This window comes from Humulus lupulus, chromosome 1 (assembly GCF_963169125.1).
Source record: "Humulus lupulus chromosome 1, drHumLupu1.1, whole genome shotgun sequence".
In the NCBI taxonomy this organism is placed as follows: Eukaryota; Viridiplantae; Streptophyta; class Magnoliopsida; order Rosales; family Cannabaceae; genus Humulus; species Humulus lupulus.
The window spans coordinates 188,544,708-188,568,727 of NC_084793.1; the positions used below are offsets into that span (position 1 = coordinate 188,544,708).

The window sequence follows — 24,020 nt, forward strand, 5'->3', positions numbered from 1 at the left end:
TTAAGTAAATGATTTTGTTTTTCTTCTTTTTGTTAAAAGTAATTAACAATTTTTGGGTTGATGTTATTCATTTATATACGTACTATAGTATATATTTTTTTGGTAGAGACCTCAATTATATACGTAAAGTCTATTGAGAGCTTTTGTATACCTTGCTAGCTAGAGACATTATTATTATTATTATTAGAATGAGAAGAGAAGAGAATAGATCTTACGTACGTATACGTACAAAACTTAATTAATTTTTCCCATGTTTTCTTAAAATTTGGGCTCATGCATGCATGGTTAGAACAATATCAATAGTTTCAATGTATCAATTCGATCCGTTATAATAATTGTTTTGGGTATTTTGGGCAGATGGGATCCCGATATCTGATTCCGAAAGAAGACAATTGATAATAGTCATCATCGGTTTAATAACTTTTTTTATGATCTTTTGGAACTCTATAAATATGTCTGTATATATTTATTGTTAGAAAATATGTGTTCTTAACAATATTTTAGGTGGCAGTTTTGAGGACATGATTTTTGTCAAGATATTCTAATTTGTTTCTCATTCGAGACTACATAAAAATAAACCATTGATATACTCAAAATAATTTTGGGTGAAATAGAAATTATCACCTAAAGTTGGTAACATCAGAATAGTCGGATTTATGGTAGTCCTACATTGAAAAAATGGTATCTCACAAATAATTACGGAGCCAGAGTTTCATTGCAATGGAGGTGAAAACATAATTAAAGAAATTAAAAAAAACATTAACTATTAATTATTAATTATTAAAAATTACAATTGTCCTCGACAAGATTTTATATTTTGAAAGTGTTTCATAATAATCTCATTACTAATACCATTGAATATTTCCTTTTCAATGTATATTCGACTATGTAGTCAATTCTTCATCACAAGATTCATAGCAGAAAATACTCCCTCAATAGTAGCAGTAGCAATTGGTAGAGTTAATGTGAATGTAACAAGTCTATAAACTAATAGATGCACATTTTTTTTCCTGTCTCGACCATTTTTTTATGCAAGATCACCAATGCTTTTGAATCCAATAAGCTCTCGCTCGAATGCATATATCAAGAATATAAAGTCTCAAATTGTTCATCAAGTATCATGAGTTCTATGTTTGAAAAATCTTCTAGATAATACATAGCAAAGTGAATAATTTTTTTTTTTTTTTTTCAAACAAAGAATGAATAAGTTGGAGACAAACATGCTACACAAAGAAGCAAGTCAGTATTAACCTTATTGAAGCAATCATTTAATTTTTGAAGTTGCATATCAATAACGTTGTAAAATAACTCCACATCAAATGATGTAAATTTGTAATTTCTTGAGACTTGTGCCTTGATCGTCCATGACTTGTAAAATTTTCATTCATGTTTGGAACAAGTTTATTTATTTTTCCACGATAATAAGAGAGTTGTCCAAGAAATGGTCCGCACCCACAATCTCTCATTGTCTACAGTTGTTGTTTTCCATTTTTCACTAAATTCATAGCATTTATAATATCTTGATGTCTTTGTAATGCAATTGACAATTCATTTGAAATTCCTAATACTGATCTCATCAAATGTATAGTAAACACAAAGTCGAACGACAACCTCGATTCCAATAAATTGTTTGATTCGACCTTTTATTCTGAATTTCACTACAAGAAAAAGATTCTACAACGACGACATCTATTGAAACGACTCTAAAGTTGTCGATGTATGTAGGCAAAATCCACGAAAATTTATTTTTTCTTAATTTATTTAAAAATAAGCTACAACGACGACATGTCGTCGCTGTAGGGTCGTCAAACAACACACGATCTGGCCCTCCAAATTCATGATACCCTACAGCGACGAGACATGTTTTCGCTGTAGAGTAAAAAATAGCACACGAGGGGATTCGTGTACTATTCACTATCCTACAGCGATGACATGTCGTCGTTGTAGGGTCTCACCGTTTGAGTAAAATGGTGCGTTTGATATCAGCGACGACTTTCATATACTCTATAGCGACAACATGACATCGCTATAGAGTGTCGATATAACCTCCAACCTGAGCCTTCTTCCTCATTTCTGCAAAAAAATTCTTGGAGGACAGCGACGGAAAACCATCCCTCACCACCATCTGAGGTCTTCCAGGCTAATTTGTGGCCATTTCTTCCTTGTTTTGGTAATCTAAACCTATTTTCTTTGTTTTTTATGGTTTAAATTGTATTTTTTTTATTAATATATGTGTGTATTTTTTATTTGTTATAAATGAGTTTATGAAATTTTTTGTGGGTTGTTTTTTTTTTTTTACACATTACTTGTGCCTAGTCGGAGCCTTGAGTTTGGATTATTGGTGTTGGATAACACTTTAGTCACTTTTGGGTATTGTTTTTAAGTTTTTTATTATTGATTAATTGTTAAATTAAGTTTTTGATTGTGTAATGGTTATTTTATAGAGTGTTGAATTATTGTATTTTTTTAGGTTTTATTTGTTAATTTAGTTATAATTGTATTTTTTAGGGATATATTTTAAATATATTTATTAATTTGATTTAATTAAATATTATGTTATAAAAAAATACATATGATAGGTTTAGATATTAGATGATATAATTTTATTTATTAATATATGTATGTTTATTTTTTCATGTGTATATGAATGTATGTATAAAAAATGTGAATATGTTTATATGATTTAATGTGGATGTGAATATTAGAATTTAAATAATAATTAGATTATTATGTTAGATAAATATAATTACATGTTTATAATATGATTTATGTTGTTGATATGAGATATAAATCTTTGAAATCAATTATATGTATGTTCTGGGACTGGTTTTGTAGTTTTTATTCAGGTTTTAAATTTTGGGATAGGTTAGATTATAACTGTTACCCTGCCGAAATTTTAGTAGTTTTAGAAATATTAAACATTACAATTTAATTTTTAATTAATTTTAAAACAATTAATTATAAAAATAATAAAGTGTAAATTATAATAAAAATTATACAAATATAAAACTTTATTAATATTTTTTTATAAAATAAGTAGAAATTAAAATAGTAATCTTTAATGGTAAATTAATAAATATAATATATTTATAAAATACAATAATATATATAGATAGAATAAGTAATTAAGTTAACTTTACTCTAATTTAAAATTAAAATAATAAAACTTTATTGGTAATTTAAAAAAAATGAAAATTATAAAAAGTATTTGATCATTATTAAATAATTTAATAATAAGTATAATTAAATAGTATTTGTTTATATAATGAATCTTTATAATGCATTCATAAGTAACAATAATATATGTTCATAAAATTTGATAAGATGTTCATAAAATTTGATAAGATATTCATAAAAAATAATAATTTATTCATCATAAGATTCAATAAGATATCATAAATTACTTAAAACAAATTATTGTTTTGGTGATACAAAATTTATTACCAAATAAAGGTAGTTTTTATGATTATCACATTGTGATAATTTTTTCCACTTGAATCAGTTATGACGATTGACAAGAGTTGGATAACCAATAGGCGTCATAACTCTGATGAGTTTTGGAATGATCTTCAAGCATTTATACAAATGATCAAGAATCATGTGAATGCTTCAGGAGAAGTCAGGTGCCCATGCGTTCAGTGTGTCCATATGCTGAATCAGAAACTAGATGTGGTGGAGGCTCACATACACAGATATGGGTTTGCAAAGATACGTAAAGTGGACCTACCACGGTGAAGTTGATATGTCTCTAGTAGTGGACGACGGGGCTCCAGTGACTGATGAGATGATTGACATCATCAATGATGTTATTGGTGAACAAGACACTAACGAAGAAGACATAAATGAAGGGATTTAAGATGGTGGTGGCAATAGAGCGGAGAATCAATTTGATGGCCTTAATCGAGAGGTTAAAGCTGAGTTATACCCTTGTTGTACATGGTTGTCTTCCTTGAACTTCTTGGCGAAGATGATGCACATGAAGGTTATGAATAAATGGACAAATAGTTCATTTGATGAGCTTTTGAAGTTTATGAAATTTGCATTCCCGAAGGAGAATAAGATTCCGACTTCATTATATGAGTCTAATAAGAAAAAAATGAGGAAGTTAGGGTTAGGTTATCAATCAATCCATGCTTGCAAGTACGACTGTTGTTTGTTCTGGAAGGAGAATTCCCAAAAACAGAGTTGTCTTGTATGTGGTGAGAGTCGATGGGTTGACAAAGACACAAAGGGGAAAAAAGTCGCCCACAAAGTGTTGCGGTACTTCCCTTTGACTCCTAGGCTGAAGCGTCTTTATGGTTTAAGGCATACAGAAAATGATATGACCTGGCATAGTACGGGATAGTCGAAAGAAGATGGTGTGATGCACCATCCTGTTGATGGGGGTGCTTGGAAACAAATTGATTCCAGATATCTTGATTTTTCCAAAGAACCCAGAAACGTTCGATTGGGTTTGGCTGCTAATGTTTTTAATCCATTTGGTAACATGAGTTATCTTACAGCATGTGACCAGTAATAGTCTGCACGTACAATATGCCTCCTTGGTTGTGCATGAAAGAGTCATCATTCATGCTGACATTATTGATTCCCAGTCCGAAATCACCTGGGAAGGACATGGATGTCTTTTTGAGGCCTGTGGTAGATGAATTGAAGGAGTTGTGGGATGAAGGAGTTCAAACCAGAGATGCTGCAATGAACAGTGTATTCAGAATGTGTGCAACACTATTATGGACTATCAATGATTTTCCAGCTCGTAGTAGTTTGTCTGGTTGGAGTGGCCAAGGATATATGGCATGTCCTTCATGCAACGAAGACACTCCTTCATGTCGGGTAATTGGGAAGAAGGCTTATGTTGGTCATAGAAGATTCTTGTCTTCTACGCATAAGTGGAGAAAGAGTCACTTGTTTGATGGAAATTATGAAAAAGGACGTCCTCCAAGAATATTCAGTAGTCAAGACATACTCGAATAATTAACACATGTTCCAGATCGTTTGCCGGGTAAACATGCCAGTTTCAGGGGTGTGAAAAGAAAGCAAGACCCAAAAGAGCTTAATTGGAGTAAAAATAGTAGTTTCTTTGAACTTGAGTACTGGTCCGAACATGAACTAAAGCACAATTTAGATGTGATGCATGTAGCGAAAAATGTTTGCGACAGTTTACTCGGTACTTTTCTTATGAATGAGAAATCTAAAGACACCACCAATGCACGAGTAGACTTGAAGAATTGGGGTATCCGAGAAGAGTTGCACCTTAAGGAAGACGGTACGAAGTTGATCAAACCACATCCTATGTACTATTTCACACTAGATGATAGACAGTTTTTTTGTCAGTTCGTAAAAGGAGTTAGACTTCCTGATGGCTTCGGTTCCAATTTCTCTAAGAAAGTAACTGACAATGATGGAAACATTGTTGGGTTGAAATCTCATGATTGTCACATTCTTATGCAACGTCTGTTCTAGGTAGGAGTTCGAGGCTGCTTGGATAAGTCTATTTCGAAGACAATCATTGAGCTTTGCAATTTCTTTAAGCAAATTTGTGCTCGTACATTGGTTGTTAAGGACATGGAGAATGCAGAAGATCAAGTGATACAAATTTTGTGCAAGTTACAGTTAATTTTTCCTCCAGCCTTTTTTGACATAATGATTAATTTAATTCTTCATTTACCGTAAGAAGTTATCCTCGAAGGACCAATTTACATGAGGTGGATGTATCCGTTTGAGCGATATATGAAGAAGTTGAAAAATTATGTCTGGAATAAGGCGCGCCCTGAAGGTTCTATAGCAGAGGGTTATGTTGCCGATGAAGCTTTGACTTTTTGTTCGCAATATCTTCAGGGCGTACAGACTAAATTTAATCGTCCAGAAAGAAATGCAGATATTGTTATTCCTAAAAGACAGTTGTCAGTTTTTGAATCACAATGTCGTCCAAGTAGCAAAAAGAAAATCATATCCCTTGACTATCTTCATCGGAAAGAAGCGGAGTGGTTTGTACTCAACAATTGCCCTGAAATCCAACCATATATGGAGTAAGTAGCTCAACACATATATGAATTCATTAAATTTAATTCATGGCAAATTGTTATCCTACCTTAATCCTTATGCTATACAGTGAATGCCTTCGAGAAAATTCAAACATAAATCTTTAACAAGATTTCCCTATCTGGTTTAAATTGAAGGTAAATTATCGAAATTGTAGAATTCTTATGAAATTCGTATCGATTAATACTCATCTCATTGTGTTTCTTTTTTTGTGTCATACTCTATAGATGGGTCGTTTGCGGCAAGTACAGTCAACTGAGTGTCCAAATGGGTCCAATCAGAATGCATACTCCTACACGGCTTGCATTGTTAACAGTGTGAAGTTTTTGGTCCATAGTCGTGACGAAAGATGTACCACTCAAAATAGTGGAGTTTTGTTGCCAGGAACTGATGGTTTCACTTTCTATGGCCAACTTGAGGAGATTGTAGAGTTATGTTATTCCCATGGTTATTCGGTAGCATTGTTTCGATGCAAATGGTTCAACACCGATACAAGCAAGGGTCGAAATGTGACTGAGAATAACATAACTAATATCATGATTAATTCTGAATGGTATAAGAATGATTAGTTTATTCTCGCCACTTAAGCAAGACAAGTTTTCTACTTGGAAGATCCTTCAAGAAACAAAAATTGGAAGGTATTAGAAGAAGTCAATCATCGAAAGATCTGGGATCATCCAAGTATCGATGATGATAACGAGGTTGATTTTGTTCATGATAGCACTTCATCAAATTTTGTACTCACTATGGAATTAGGAGAGTTGGAGATTATGCATTTGGATCGACCTAGTCACACCAGCATAATTGGGGAAACCTCTCGATCTGTTCTGGATGTGGATGATGATTTCATCAATGACGATGATGATGACGAAATTAGTGAAGATGATTTAGAAAGTACAGATGATGATGTAGGAATCAACATCGATGAGGAATAATATTTTCTTATGCATATTCATATTTGTATGTTTAATGTGTATGTTTTAATTTGAAGACTTTTCAATAAATATATGACTTTTCTCAACAATGTTTGTTTTTCAATAGTTTCAATTGCATTACCGAAATTATTTAAGTTATGTAATTAACCTCCAAATATAACTGAATTTAAGTTAATAATTATTTAAACTGCAAAGATATGTATGCTACTGTTGCTCGTTCTCATGGCAGTGATGGAGCGGATCCTCCTCCTCCTCCTCCAGATCCCACACGAGTTCCTACTTCCTGTGAGACAGGTAATATACTATAATTAGTCTATCTTTTATCAATAAATGACAAATTGTTATTATTTTATTCAATTTAATTGTATTTTTTTAATTAACATATGCAGCGGCTGCCGCAAAAAGAAGAGGTTGGTCTCGGTCCAAAATTTTGTACCAGCTCGTCAACGACAATAAACGTCTGTTGACTCTACAATTTGATTTGAATGAGGGAACCTACAAAGCAGTTGGTGATATTGGGACGTTGTTCACGAGACTTATTGGCAACCTTATTGGTCACCATGCCCCATTATATTATGACTCGTGTCAGAGTGTTCCGGATGAGCACAAGATTTGATTGATGCAAAAACTTGAGGTAAATTTATCTACTTATTCACGTGTCATGTTTTTTTTATAATTTAAAAAATCTCACCATTTTTTTTAAGGAGTTTTTCATTCTTCCCAAAGCTCTCCCTGAGTTGCGATTGATAGAGACCGGTATTGAGTGAGAGTTTCAGGATCGCTACAAGGATAGAAAATGTCGCAAGAAAAGACACTTCGATGAACATGGAGGGTATGATGATATCGAGACAGCCAGAAAGAATCCACCGGAGGACATTGACAATGAAAGTTGGCTGACCTTTTCACCACTCCACAGTTCATGGCACGCTCAAAGGCAAATGCTGCAAACAGAGCAAAACAGAAGTATCCAAGTCTCCACGGATCAACTTCTTATGCTTCTGCTCGATTTAAGAAGGTAAATAAAAATATATAGATAATTTGAAATATTTTAAGTTATCTTAATAATAGTTTCAATATTTAACTGAGATTTTGTTAAATTTTGTTTTCTAAAGATGAATCTTCAGACCAAGGAACTGCCCAGCATTATCGATACCTTCCATGACATGCACAATCATCCGACACGAGGATGGGTGAACACGAATGCTAAGGATGCATATGTAAGTAACTTTCTAAGTTTTGTATATGTATATTATTCAATTATATTATGTACTAATTGTCTTGTTTCTAAACTGCAGGATGCCTTGAGCAAGAAGTCCAAACACAATCCCAATCTCATTCTCAATCTAAATCTGAACCAGGAAGTGCCAATGTCAATGAGACACAAGTCGTCTCAAAGGTACTTGGTCAACGTCGTGGCCACAACTGAGGTATTGGACGGAAGTTGAAGGGCACTAGTACATTTGCCTCAAGCGCCGCCAGATCCCTTCACAATCAGAGGCATCACTGTTTCCGTCCACCATAGTTGGCCCTCCGACGATACCACCTGAGGCTTTCCAGTCCATAATGTCAAGCCTTTATGACCTAGAACAACAACTTCCAGCAAATTCAACAATATTTGCAAATAACAAATCCGAGCATCCAACCTCCACAATTTCAGCCTGTCAACTTGGACATGAACATGATATAGTCCATGATGGCAAGCTTTCAACCACAACAGCCACAACCACCACAGCCACCACAACAACCCGACGATAATGACTTTGGAATTGATTTTGAAGACATTTAGTTTTATTAAATTACTATTTTTAAATTATTAATATTTTGTGTTTTTTTATTTATTTTGGAGACAATACTACTTATGTTTTGTTATGTTACATTTGAAGACTATGGATATTAATTGTTAAATTGGTTTTATTATTTAATTAATAAATTGGTTTTATGATTTAATTAAATAAGTTAGTTTTATTTTTTTATTTAATTAATATTTTATTAAATAAAATTTAATAAATATAATTAATTAAATATATATTTTTTAAAATTGTATACCTACAGCGACGACATGTTGTCGCCGTAGGGTCAACGTTGAATATAAAAATCTAAGTTTAAGTGACACTACAACGAGGCCATGTTGTCCCTGAAGGCATATAAACCCACGCACTATTCAGCGACGACATGTCGTCGCTGTATATGGAGCGGTCGACTAATCTACAACGACGACAGGTCGTCGCTATAGAAGTTTTTTTAAATTCAAATTTTCAAATCTTGCACCACCAACAGCGACGACATGTCATCACAATACCCCAGTCCAACCAAAAAAAAGAATTTCCTACTGCGATCGACATGTCGTTACTATAGTAAAACACTACTGCGACGACTGTGTTTTGTCATCACCATAGATTGCTACACATATGGACCTACATCGACGCTATTTTTGCGATGACATGTCATCGCCGTATACCTACAGCGACGACTTTATGATATACAGCGACGACAAAAGTCGTCGCTGTAGAGCCTTTTTCTTGTAGTGTTTGTCCCATCATCTAAAATTATGTCAAGAACTTCAATTGTAAATGATAACATATTAATTAAGCTTAGTAAAGTTTTATAGTGTAAACTCGAACGTGTATCATGAGAACATTTAATAGTAGTTTCTTGATTTAGGCCTCGCCCACTTAAAATCTCACCACTGTTGAGTTCTTCTAAAACATTAACAAATTTCTTTTCACGAAGAATATCGCAACATTTAGATGAAGCTGCAACAACGTTACCACTCTACCAATCAAATTAAATAAGGATACAACTTGAATGTGTTTCTTTGATATAGCCACAAGGGCAAGTTGGAGTTGATGAGCAAAACAATGAACATAAAAAACATATGGATTTTCTTTTAAAATTAGTGCTTTAAGACCATCAAACTCTCCTTGCATATCGCTAGCCCCATCATAACCTTGTCCACGCAACTAGATATACATAATCTATTTCTAGAAAATAATTTTGGGCAAAATTTTCGTGCTTTTATTGAGAGCTGAACTCAAGATCTCCTACAATCAATTATTCATTATCAACAATACCTCCCAAGAAGAACCAAGGCCGACAGACGGGCCACACCTCTAAGGGCCCACAAGATCTCCACCTCCTCTCTAAGGAGGAAGAGAGTGAGGAGTTGGACGTCGATACCTTGCGAGTAGCATTGGGAATGTTGCAAGATTAGTTAGCTACCATGAAAGCTAACCAAGAGAATGTGGATGAAACAATAATCCTATAACAAGGGGAGATCAACAGGCAATGACGAGAGTTGGATGCCAAGCATGCAGAAATGGTTCGTCGACAAAGAGATGTCACCATTGCTTTGGAAGCAACAATGCAATTGGCTTAGGGATATCGACCTTCACAGGACCCACAATGTCCTGAGAAGTGCGAGAGGAGGGACAACCGCCAAAGCAGAAGAGAGATGAGTAACGTCTTCGAAGCCCAAAATGCCCGGTGACTGATGAACAGGTTCTACCTGAAAAGAGAAACAGAAAACCCCCCACCAGGAAACAAAAGACAACCCAACACAAGCTCTACGTTCAAAGGACCCCACGGCATAAGGATGCCCCAGGACCTAGCGACCAACACAGACCACAAAGGCCACCACCTGTTTATCGAGACGACCATAGTCGTAGAGAAAGAGATAGCAGTTATAGTCGATCAAGAAAAAATCAGTCTCGATACAGAGATGGGCACGACCATAACAAAGGAGACTCAGAATATTACCGAGCCCAAAGAAGAGAAGTTGATCGTCATGATGAACAAAGGCAAGAACAGCATGTGCCTACCCAAAAACAATTGACTAGAGAGTCAAAATGCTAGGGGCGACCAAGAAGTGCAAATGTGTTCGATCGTTTGGGAATAGAGGACCAGAGGCACAAAGATGATGACCTACAGAATGTACTGAATAATCGAAGAGAAATACATGATGAACACATTCCAGCATCCGTCCATACTTCCTTAATTCCAATAGTGGTACATGCACAAATAGATACGTTAAACCAAGTTATCAAGCAACTAGTAGGGAACAAAACGTCTTATATAGAATATGATCATAGGAAAGGCACGCCATTTATCAGCAGAATTTCCCATGCAGAGGTCCTGAGAAAGTTCAAGATGCCTATCCTGCTTAGCTACACGGGAAAAGAAGACCTTGTATCTCACGTAAATAAGTTTGAGAGACAGATGGATATAAAAAAAATATCTGACGATGCTTGATGCAAGATATTTCCTACAACCTTGTTTGATGTTGCTCAAGAATGGTACTTTAAATTCCAGCCATCCACGATCACATCATGGGAGATGTTCGTCAAGGAATTTTATGGGAAATTTTATGTTGCTCTTATACACCCAACAGAGGCCAATTAGTTGGTCGGTATAAGGCAAAAAGATGATGAACCTTTGAAAGGGTATATCCAAAGGTTCATGAGAGCAGTTGCTCGAGCCAAGTCTGTTGTTGATGGCCATAATAGCCGGAGTAAAAAGGCAATCTCCTCTATGGAGTAGCCTACAAAAGAATGTACTCAAAACTACCTAAGAGTTCTTAGATCGAGCATATAAATATATCAAGCTAGAAGATGCCATAGCCAATGAAGGAAAAGCAAATGAATTAATAGCAGATAAAAAGGGATAACAAACTAGGGATGGTAGTAATTCTAGTAAGCATAATAATGGTAGAAGAAATAATGGTGGCAAAAATGGAGGAAAACGAGCAAACAATGACCCTATTAATGATGATAACAAATGCTCAAAATCCACTAAATATGAGTCAAGGATCACCAACTACATAGTCTTAGTCGAAACTCGAGCAGCCTAGTCAGGCTACTATGCCATACAAGTGACCCGCTCCTATATGAAAATATATTATAAGGAGAGATACAACAAGTTTTGTCGCTTTCACAATGACTGTGGCCGTGATACAAATGAATGTAATCAACTGAAGGATGAGATCGATTTCTTGATCCAACAAGGACACCTAAGGCGATACGTCCGAGCAAAGGTTGACTCCCAACAAATGGCTACTGGGAGGTAACGAACAGATGCGAGGACGTCAACATTCACCCCCATTACAACCTGCCTCAGTTGCAGGCACCTTGCTCACAATTTGTGGGGGACCACACTTGGCTGGTGTCAGTGGCAAAGCACGAGAAAGATATGCCAAAATGCTACATCATGAGCAAGACACAAAAATGCTAGCAGTTGAGGAGTGAACTCTTAAGAAAGCTCAGTAATAAGGAGACTTAATAACCTTCTCCGAGTAGGATTCAAAGCATGTTAGGCTCTCACATTCAGATCCACTGGTCGTGGACGTTCAAATAGCCAACGTGATGGTGAAAATGGTACTGAATGATACAGGAGGCTCGGTCAACATTCTCTGCAAGTCATCCATGGAAAGAATGAAGTTGTTAGTACAGGACTTGGAACCATGTAATCATACAATTTATGGTTTCACAAAAGAAGGGCTTACACCAGCAGGGTCGATCAGACTCCTAGTCACCACAGGAACAACACCTGGGAATCGGACAATATTGGCTACATTCATTGTAGTCAATTTCCCGTCAGCTTATAATGTTGTTATTGGAAGACCCATATTGGTAGATCTCCAAGTAGTCATGTCAATATGGTATCTCGCCATGAAGTTCCCAACAGATTCAGGAATAAGATATGTTTTTAAAAATCAGAGGGAAGTTCGAGAGTGTTACAACTCCTCCATTACAAAAGCAAAGAAAGGAGGAGAGAACACCAACATGATTTTTTCGAGCAGCCCTAGTGTAGATGAAGGAAAGTTGCAAGTATTCAACTATGCCAATGAACTACATGCCCAATCAGGTGATCAAGTCACCAAATAGGGTGTTGCCCAAAGTGAGGAAGAGGAGATAGATCCTCGCTTTGGGGTATTTGATTGAAGAAGTAGGATATGTGGAGGATCCCAAGGAAATCCAGTTAGAGGAAGAAAATTCAACTAGGATTTTCAAGGTCGATAAAAACTTAGAAAATAGTGTATGGGAAGAACTAGTGAGGTTTTTTAGAAAAAACCAGGATGTCTTTGCTTGGTCTCACAAGGACATGGTCAGAATTTGTAACGTCCTCCTAATCCAGGATCGTTACACTGTGTACTTTAAATAGTATCAGACTTGCTAATCAAGTCATTTAGTCATAAACGTGTAACTAAGGTTAATGTCAAGGGTTAGAGTTAAAAATTTTGGTCAAAGGAATTGTTGACTTTTCATTCAAAAGATTTATACATACATGGGATCCCGAAATATTACAAACAGATGCTTAAAAGGGGGTATATACAAGTCAAAAGTACAATCAACCGGCCTAAGTGACAAAATCAGGGATACGACCCTAGTTCCTCTGTGATATCCTCGGCCGTGGTGGATGAGCAGCCGCATATGTACACGCCGCCACCGAAACTCTCCAACTCTTGGCTGGTCCAGCTTTCCTTTTCCCTTACCTGCACCACATAGCACCCGCGAGTCAAGGCTCAGCAAGAAAATTTAAACATGTGCATGAACAATAAATACAGATTCTAAATACTTATCTATCATGCCCAACAGTAATAACCTACTCATGCATGCATACAATTACAAATAAATGATCATTGGATCGTACTGGGGGCTGCTGCCCTGAATAGTTGACCATAGAGTCAATCTGGGGCCCTATGCCCTAGCTACGTGACCATAGAGTCATCTGGGGCCCTTGCCCTTAGCTCTGAGCAACTAGCCATAGAGCTAGCCAAGCGCTTTGTTTTACAACGACCATAGGGTCGACCAACGTAATAATACACTCCTGATTGGGCCTCAGCCTTTTGACCAGCTCGCAACGTGCTATTGCCGCCCTTGACTAAAAAGTCAAGGCTTTAATCAGACAGTCGGATACATATACAGATACAGATACATATACAGATACATATAAGCATAATCCAGACAATACAAGTATGCATACATATAATTCATGGTATCTTAACCAATCAATCAAAAACACAGTAATGTTGACCCTCGATTTGGTCAACTGACACAGAGTCAAATGCTTGATGTGATGTAAAGTGTTGAAATAGATCTAATGGAAAAAACAATAAACGACACACAAAGTTATAGTGGTTCGGCCCCAAGAACTGGTAATGACCTACGTCCACTTAAGCTATTATTGATATCAGTTCTCAAAGGAGTGATCAAAGAACTAGGGTTCTCTGAGTTTCACAGACCTGAGAGAGATGAATAATACAATCGTAAGATAATCGCTCTAATTCTCTTGTAAAGCGTAAACTTAAATCAGCCCAAAGTCCCTTCCTTGAGCTATTTCTCTTTATTTATAGGCTCAAGGAGGATTACACGAATTAGTTATAAATATTCTTTCCTAAATAATCGAATCATCATGGATCATGGGATAAAATCTCGGATATGATCACAATTGTACAAAATTATCTCTAAATATATGGAGTATACGACTAGGCGGGTCGTATATAAGCTTCAAATGTTTCGTTAGGGGAATCTCACTGGTCGATGGTCGAACAACCTTCTGCCAGGTGTCAGCCATGTGTTAAAAACGTCTGCCACGTCACTCGTGCCTGTTTTTTGGATTACATTTGCCCCCCAAGTTTATTTATTACGACCAGTAATAGGTGAACTTTAAGGAAAATGACTCTTCGATTACCTCACCAAATCTATCAGAGTAGTTCGTGCCTTCTTGGAAAAAGTGACCTACCCCTGTCTAATCATGGCTTTTCAGTTCCCAAGCAATCCATTGATGGCTATCACTCTTCCCCATGCTTTGAAAAGAGGAAACTGATGATTACCTCTTTTTTCATGCCACAGAAAAAATATATATAGCCTCCCCAGAGCTTCTTTTTTCTTTTTACGCAAGCTATTTCTCTATCAAGAAACCCTAAATCAGAACCTTCATTTTTCTCTGAAGATCACCTTTCGACATTCCAAGAACCGCCATCCGTTCGCTCGCCTACGCTCAGAATTTCTCCAAACCTCCATACTCTTTGCTCCGGTAAGTTTCAGAACTTTTCAACTCCTTATTTTTATTGTGCATGTCGCTGTGAGTTGGCTTTTTCTCATTTCTCCTCAACCAAGTCTAGGGACTCCATCAACAGTTGGCTATTTTGGTCTTGGTCATATGTGATTCTTCGATGTGAGGGCGAATCTAACTTGGCTGGCAACATAGCCTCATACCCGTATGCTAAGGAAAACGGGGTATGACCTGTTGCTGTTCGATGAGAAGTTCTATACGACCAGAGTACTTTAGGCAGCGTTCTGTCCATGCTCCTTTAGCTTCCTCGAGCCTTTTCTTTAGGGTATTCTTTAGTGTCTTATTTACCACTTCTACTTGCCCATTTTCTTGTGGATGCGTAACTGAAGAAAAGCTCTTGATGATTCCACGCCTCTCGCAGAAGTCTGTGAATAGGTCGCTGTCGAACTGGGTGCCATTGTCTGAGACAATCTTCCGAGGCAATCCATATCAGCAAACAATGTTCTTGATGACAAAGTCAAGAACTTTCTTTGTCGTTATGGTAGCAAGTGGCTCAGCTTCGGCCCATTTGGTGAAGTAGTCGACTGCTACAATTGCGTATTTTACTCCACCTTTTCCTGTTGGCAATGACCCGATTAAATCGATACCCCATACTGCGAAGGGCCATGGACTTTGCATCTGCTTCAACTCATTAGGAGCTGTGCGCGGGATCTTGGAAAACCTCTGACACTTATCACACTTTCGCACAAACTCCATTGAGTCTTCGTTCATAGTCGGCCAGAAATAACCCTGCCTCAGAATCTTCTTCGATAAGCTCTGCCCCCCAGCATGATCTCCACAGAAGCCTTCATGTACCTCCTTCATCAGCTCTTTAGCCTTTTCTGGTGTAATACATCTGAGCAGTGGCATGGAGTATCCTCTTCGGTATAGAACACCATCGACCAGTATGTACCTAGCAGCTTGTCTCTGAAGAGTCCTGGCTTTGTTTCTATCTGCTAGTAGTACACCACTCGTGAGATACTCCAAGTATGGTGCCATCCATGTATCTTCTAACCGTACCTCCATACTGGCTTCATCTGCTTGTATGCTCGGCTCGCGTAGCCGCTCCACTGGCACTATATTTAAAGTGTCAGTGTCTTTCACACTTACGAGTTTGGCTAAGGCACCTGCATTTGAATTCTGATCTCAGGGTATTTGCTGGAGGGTATATTTCTCAAATTGCGCCAACAGATCTTTGGTTTTGTTCAGATAGGCCACCATTTTCAGACCTCGTGCTTGATACTCCCCCAAGACCTGATTCACTACCAGCTGTGAATCACTGTAAATATCCAGCACCTTTATGCTAATGTCTTTGGCCAACCTTAGCCCAGCGAGCAGGGCTTCATACTCGGCTTCGTTGTTTGAAGCGGTGAAATCGAACCTAATCGCGCAGTGAAATTGATGCCCTTCTGGCGTTATCAATATCACTCCTGCTCCTGCGTGAGATTCGTTGGACGATCCATCTGTGAATAACTTCCACGAAGGAGCTTCAACTTGGGGCTCAGGCGCACTAGGTTGTTCGCACTGCTCGTTGTCTGGGAGTTCAGTAAATTCGACGATGAAGTCAGCCAAGACTTGTCCTTTTACTGCTGCTCGCGGTGAATATGCTATATCGAACTACCCGAGTTCGACTGCCCATTTCAACAGACGTCCAGCAGCCTCTAGTTTTTGTAGAACTTGCCGAAGGGGCTGGTCAGTTAAGACTATGATGGGATGGGCTTGGAAGTAAGGACGTAACTTCCTTGAGGCCAAAATTAGGCAATAGGCTAATCTTTTGATTGGAGGATACCTCAATTCGGCCCCGATTAACCTCTTGCTTACATAATACACTACCTTTTGTACGCCTTCTTCTTCTCTTACTAGCACCGCACTAGCAGCATATTCGGTGATCGCCAGGTAAATGAACAAAGTTTCTCCATCTATCGGCTTTGATAAGACAGGAGGCTGTGCCATGTGGGCTTTTAAGGCCTGGAAAGCCTGCTCGCAGTCTCCAGTCCACTCGAACTTCTTGTTGCCTCTAAGTAGATTAAAGAATGGGACACACTTATCCGTCGATTTTGAAATGAATCTACTGAGTGCGGCAATCCTTCCAGTCAAACTTTGCACATCTTTGATTTTCACTGGCGATTTCATATCGATCAGGGCTTTGATCTTTTTGGGGTTGGCTTCGATTCCCCTCGAATTGACAATGAACCCCAAAAATTTCCCTGATCCTACTCCGAAGGAACACTTGAGAGGATTTAGCTTCATTTTTGATACTTATTCAAAACATTGAAACACTCCTGTAAATCCTTCACATGTCCTTCTGCCTTTTTCGACTTTACCAGCATGTCATCCACGTATACCTCCATGTTTACTCTGATCAACTCCTTAAACATGTGGTTAACTAGTCGCTGGTAAGTCGCACCAGCGTTTTTCAGTCCGAAGGGCATTACTTTATAACAGTATAACCTTGTATCGGTCTGAAAGCTAGTGTGATCCTCGTCAGATGGATGCATACTGATCTGATTGTATCCGGAGTATGCATCCATGAAAGAAAGGATCTCATGTCCTGCAGTTGCATCGACCAGCTGGTCGATCCTTAGGAGTGGGAAGCAATCCTTTGGATAGGCTTTATTAAGGTCTGTGAAATCCACACAGGTTCGCCATTTGCCGTTAGGCTTGGGAACCAGTATTGGATTAGAGACCCACGATGGATAAAACACCACCCTGATGAACCCATTCTCCTTTAGTTTTTGAACTTCTTCTTTTAAGACTTTCGATCTGTCTTTATCGAGCAGCCTTCTTTTCTGTTGCACGGGTGGAAAGCTTTTGTCGATGTTCAGGACATGGCTAATGACTGCAAGATCTATCCCAACCATGTCTTTATGTGACCAGGCAAAATCTTCCTGATTCTTTCTCAAAAATTCCACCAGTGCGTGCTTTGTTGTTGCTTCCAAATTTTTCCCGACCTTTTCTACTCTGGCCGGAAACTCTACGTCAAGCTGGACTTCCTCTAGGTCCTCGACAGGTCCATCATCTTCCTCAAAATCCCCAAAGCGAGGATCTAATTCTCTATCCTCACTTTGGGCAACACCCTCTTTGGTGACTTCATCACCTGATTGGGCCTGTGTATCAATGGCCATCTGCAACCTCTCTGGGGAAGTGCTCCTCGACGTTCCCTGCTTGGCCTTAGTAATTGAGGAATTATAGCACTCCCTTGTTTCCCTCTGATTTCCTAACACGTGTCCTACCCCTGCGTCTGTTGGGAATTTCATGGCCAAGTGCCATACTGAGGTGACGACCCTAAGGTCAACCAGTATGGGCCTTCCGATTACAGCATTGTAAGCCGAAGGACAATCGACTACTATGAAAGTAGTGAGTAATGTCCTGGTAGCGGGCGCTGTACCTGCCGTTACCGGAAGTCTGATTGACCCTGTTGGAGCAAGTCCATCACCAGAGAAGTCATAAATTGTTTGGTTGCAGGGCTCTAAGTCCTTGACGGACAACTTCATCCATTCCAGCGAAGATTTATACAGGATGTTAACTGAACTTCCTGTATCAACTAGCACTCTCTTTACCATCATGTTGGCAATTTGAACATCCACGACCAGCGGATTGGAATGCGGGAACCGGACATGCTGGGCGTCGCTATCAGAGAAGGTTATTTCACCGTCCTCTGACTGAGCCTTCTTTGATGCCTGGTCCTCCACAGTCATCATCTCGATGTCCTGGTCGTGGCGTAGGGTCCGAGCATATCGTTCCCTTGCCTTTCCGCTGTTTCCTGCGAGGTGCGGGCCGTCGCAGATGGTGAGTAAAGTGCCAGCTACGGGATCAGGTTGCAAAGGTGGCGAGCGTTGGCGTGCAGGCGCCTACTCGTTGCCACCTGGAGCTTCTCGTTGGGAAGTTCCCGAGGCCCGTACATATCTCCTCAAGTGTCCTTGTCTGATAAGGAACTCAATTTCATCTTTCAGGTGGTTGCACTCGTTCGTATTGTGTTTGTAGTCGTTATGAAAACGACAGAACTTGGTGGTATCTCTTTTTGAAATATCCTTTCGAATGGCAGCGGGTCTCTTGTAAGGCACACTGGAACTTGTGGCCTGATACACCTCTGCTCGAGACTCGACAAGGGCAGTGTAGTTAGTGAATCGTGCCTCATAACGGTTGCTCTCAGTGCGTTTACTCTCGAAGGTGGAGAGTTCATTATGGGGTCTCTTCCCCCATTTTTGCCGTTGCCATTGCCGTTCCCATTGCCTTTACCGTTGCCATTGGGTTTTGACCCATTGGCGGCTTTGGCGGGGTCTTCAGTCCCCTTATCTTTGCATGGGGGCTTTCCCTCGCTGGCAATGGAATCTTCGAGCTTGATGTATCGATCAGCTCGATCCAAGAACTCTTGGGAAGTCTTAAGCCCCATGCTTCTTGAGGCTACTCCACAAAGGCGTACGACGCCTAACACCTACAGTTAGGGCCATCATTTTTCCTTCATCTCCCATTATTTTGGCTCCAGCGGCTGCTGTTGCGATATTTTTGCTATGCAAGTGCACTCAGTCGCAATTCGTAATAAAATGGTAAAAACCAAGTATCGTCCTCAAGGACTGAATTATCAATTACCAATCAACCAATCTTTTTAATTCTATTTGATTGAACGATTTCAGAGATTTCAAACTAAGAAAAATACTAACGAAGCACAATGAAAATTTAAACAGAAAATAACAGAGAAAATGAAATTAGGACAATTATGATCCTCTATTTTCCACCCTTTTATTTCCTAATGCAATAATTTATATCCCCTTCTCCCTATTCAAGAATAAGTTGCAAAAACAATTCATAATCTAGTCAAGATTTATGAAATTCAATCGAAATGACAACTTCCTATATTTCTATGGTAAGTTGAATCATGTAGAAGGCATTAACCACGCAACTCAAAAAAATAGGCAAATAATCTAGATACTTTCGTTCTAAATTAAATTTGCATCCAAACAATCAAAGCTTATCAAATTTCACTTTTCAGATTTCAATTTGATTCATGAAATAGCAATTAGAGGTGATCAATCAATAATCACACAAATAACATAGATTATAAGGAATTGAAAGAGATGAAGAAGAACATCAATTTTGCATTAAACCATAAAGAGGGTTTCCAAAAGATTCACATAAAAGCCTTAAAAAGAGTTTAGCCCATGATATTCATTCTAACAATAAAATAATTCAATTACAAACATAAAAATTTAAAGAAAAAGATGAAAAACACAGCAATCAATCCTCCAAGATGGTATTCTTACTCCCAGCCGTCGTTATCCCCTTCAACCCTGTCTCAGTCGAATATATGTTTCCCAAGAATCCCTACTAAAAATTCCCTCTGGAAAAGACTCAATTGCCCATCAAAAGTAATCAGATATGTCAAAAATCGTGAAACCAGCGCTGTAGCGCTACCCTTGTAGCGCTGTAGCGCTAAAGTCAGGAACGAAATGGGGGAAATCTGGGCACCAGCGCTGTAGTGCTCTTATGGTAGCACTGTAGCGCTAAAGTCAGGAACCAAATTCCTGAAAACTGCGTCCAAGCGCTGTAGCGCTAATGTTGTAGCGCTGTAGCGCTAAAGTCAGAGCCGAGCTTCTTCAGAACTTCTTCCTAGCGCTACGGTGCTCCTTTAGTGGCGCTGTAGCGCTACTTACAGAACCAAGAAAATTCACAAATCCGTCCCGATTTTGTTCCACTTTCGCTCCTTTTCATCAATTGTATCACTTTAACATTAATCACCCTGAAACAAGAACAAACGAGCATAATTCCGAAATAAAATAATCCTAACTAATGAAAAATAGCCTAAAAACTAGGACCATAAACGAGCCTAAAACTCGTTTATCAAACTCCCCCAAACTAAATCTTTACTCGCCCTCGAGTAAATACCAAGTTAAACTAACAAAATGAAACAAACACAAAACGAACAAGCTAAACCATCATTTCCATCTACACTGCTTTGCCAAAACTCATGAAATCTCAATTGCAATAATAATAACCAGAATTTCAGCTCAATTGCCTTAAAGTCCAATTTGTAAAGTTCAATTAGGGAAATCAATAATGTATCATGAAAATGACTGCAACACTTGGACTCTATCATACATGCTCAACTCAATCCAGACAATTCCACAAACCAATTTTTTCAATATGCTTGCATTACTTAACCTTCTCCACTAATGTCAATGACACGCGTTTTGAAATCAAAAGGGCTTTCACGGGTTATAGCGTTAGGCTTAGGCAAGGGTAGATGAGATTGTCATTTAGGCTCAATCATTACCATAAGCATATAAACTTTACACCCAATTTTGATATTCACAACACAATTTAACACAACCCAAAGATCCTCTTTATTTCCAAAGATTGAGAAATATAAACACTAGAGAGTTTTTTTTTTTTTGAAAATATATATACTACCTTTCCCCCAAACTATGCATTTTAATGGGGACAACAAAAGAAAAGTAGTTTCTCTCAAATCTCTTTTTTTTTTTTTTATATATATATTTTTTATTATTATTTCTCAATCTTTTCTTGAATTATTTTCTATTTCCAACACCAATACACAAGAGTAACACCCATTATAAATCAATCCCCTGTTAGATTTTATAAGCTCATGGTACAAATCTAGGAATGGAAAAATAATAAGGTATTCGGTTAAGCTCAAAACAAGTGTTTAACAATAAAAGGTGAACTTTTAGACTCAAAGAGGGTATCTAGGGAAAGTTAAATCAAGGTTGGCTTGAAAAGCACAATCGATCCAATAAAATTGCCTAAATCACTTTTCAAAACACATGTCATCAAGGATTCCGCCTCAAAGGCCAAATAATGCAAGTTCTATCAAATTCAAATTGTCATACCACCAACCCTAGTCAAACACATATAATAAAATCCAAAATGTTGCATTTTCAAAACATATTAAAAATTTCCCACAAAACCTTTAAATTAAACTCTAAAACAATTGAACCAAGCACACAGTTGAATTCAATTTCCTTTTCACGAGCAAAGACAAAGCAACAACAGACAAGAATGATGGCTTAACAGTTACACTAAACAACCACAGAAAATAACACAAAGGACTAAGAGCTAAACTAAACAACGCAAAAATAAAAATAAAACAGAATAAGCTCCCCCCCCCCCCCCCCCCCAAACTAAAGACGCACATTGTCCCCAATGTGATAAAGAAAAGAACAGAGGAAGAGAACTTACCTGACCAGCCACATTAGTATGGTGGTGGTGGTGGTTGGAATGAAGGACCTTCGAAAGGATGAGATTGCGGAGGTTGAGGTGCAGGAAAACCAGCAAAAGACGGGGGTGGAGGCGGAGGGTAAAATGGAGAGTACGGTGGATAGGGCGGTGGTGGAGCAAAATAAGTGCGATCAGAATCGTCTAGCGACCAGCGACTCACCAAATTGTTTAATTGAGCCACATGACTCACTTCATAATCATATCGCTGGCCCAAATACTGATTCACCATATGTTGCTGCTGAACCACATATTGATTTTGTTGGATTAGATAATCCAACTTGTCATTAACTTGCTGCAAGATGGAATTGCTACTGCCACCCAACAAAACTGGTTCAACTTCTTCCTCCACATCAGCTTCCACACGGCGCTTTCCCTTTTTTATTGCTTGCGGCACATAAAGAGCAGGCTCAGGATAGTCATTCATCAAATTGATGGACAACGGTTGCTGCAGCGAATGATAAATATCAGTAACAAATTCCGGGGCACCAGCCTTACAGCACAACATCGTGATGACGGATCCATGGGCTAAACCTCCAGTAGTGTGCCCTTTTTCAATGAAATTAATGTTGGCCTTGATCCAAATACCCGGATTAACACTCATGCCCTGCATCAATGCGTACATCAATAAGGCTCGATCTTTAGTCATATCAGACACATGACTAACCGGCATAAATCGAGCACACACAAAGAACGCCCAAAATCTCGCCTCCATGTTAAGCTGGCACGATGCTATACTTTTAGGGAGACTGCCAGATAAATTCCAGGGAACACCTTCAAAGCACAGTTTATCAGCCACAGCCGCAAAATCTATAGATCCATTCAAGAACTGGGCATATTCCTCCTCCTCCTGTTTTATATGCGGGGCTTTAAACACCTTATTAATCGCTTCAGCAGTGAAAGGCACACGTTTACCTCGAACAAAGACTGTGTCATTGTGTTTATCTCTTAAGTTCGCATAAAACTCATACACCAATGATACATTAGCCTGTGCCAATCTAGTTACAAAATCGCCCCATTTCCTATTCATGAGATTCGCCCGAACCCGTTCAAAAATCTGATGAGCAAAAGGTTCAGACTGACATTCCACTTCACGCTTGGGAATCAAAGGCTTTCTGACAAATTTCTCATACCGCTCCTGAGCCTTGAAATTGATAAACCGAGTCTCATCATACTCATGCTCAGAACTATCCTCCCTTGGTTGAGACGCAGATGCTTGCCCCTTTCCCTTATCATTATTTCTACCCGCTCTACTCTTGGGTGCCATTATCTATACTATCACCAAACCCACAAGACAAAATTTTTACAGCACCTCCCCTACCAATGGACCCTTTTACTCTTCACAAACAGTTACAATATTCAATCTTTCAAGAAAATCAACTAAAATCCCCAAACCCAAGCCACAGAAAGGATCCACCCTCTTCAATCAATCAAAACAAGCCAATCCCAAATACCACAAAAATCTGAGGGGAAAAGGATGAGGAACCACTTACCCAACCTTGCAATGGACTCCTTTATGCTTGAATTAGGACAGCCCCTTGATAATTTCCATCTCCATCAAGAAATTAAATCAGTGAGTTTTTAGGGTTTCAAATGATTGGGGAAATTTGACTGGGTTGGAGAAGAAATCAAAGAAATGAGAGAAATAGAAGAAGAAATAAATGAGAGAGAGAGAAGGTGTGGTGAAATTTCTGGGGAGAGGTTGAAAGGAAGAAACAATGGAGCTATGAAGGAGATAGGGGAACACGATCTGGGAGAGAGATG

The 24,020-nt window shown here is 38.4% G+C and overlaps 1 protein-coding gene across 1 annotated transcript; it reads left to right on the forward strand.

The window, feature by feature from the left end:
* Positions 1 to 12,340: 12,340 nt before the first annotated feature.
* LOC133825568 (uncharacterized) lies at positions 12,341 to 12,853 on the forward strand. Its single transcript, XM_062258494.1, has one exon. It carries the CDS (start codon positions 12,341 to 12,343, stop codon positions 12,851 to 12,853), a length of 513 nt encoding a protein of 170 aa, XP_062114478.1.
* The last annotated feature ends 11,167 nt before the right edge of the window (positions 12,854 to 24,020 follow it).

Bases quoted from the DNA above. Each gene is read 5' to 3' on its own strand.
- LOC133825568 (XM_062258494.1), top strand. From the start codon at position 12,341: ATGGTACTGAATGATACAGGAGGCTCGGTCAACATTCTCTGCAAGTCA.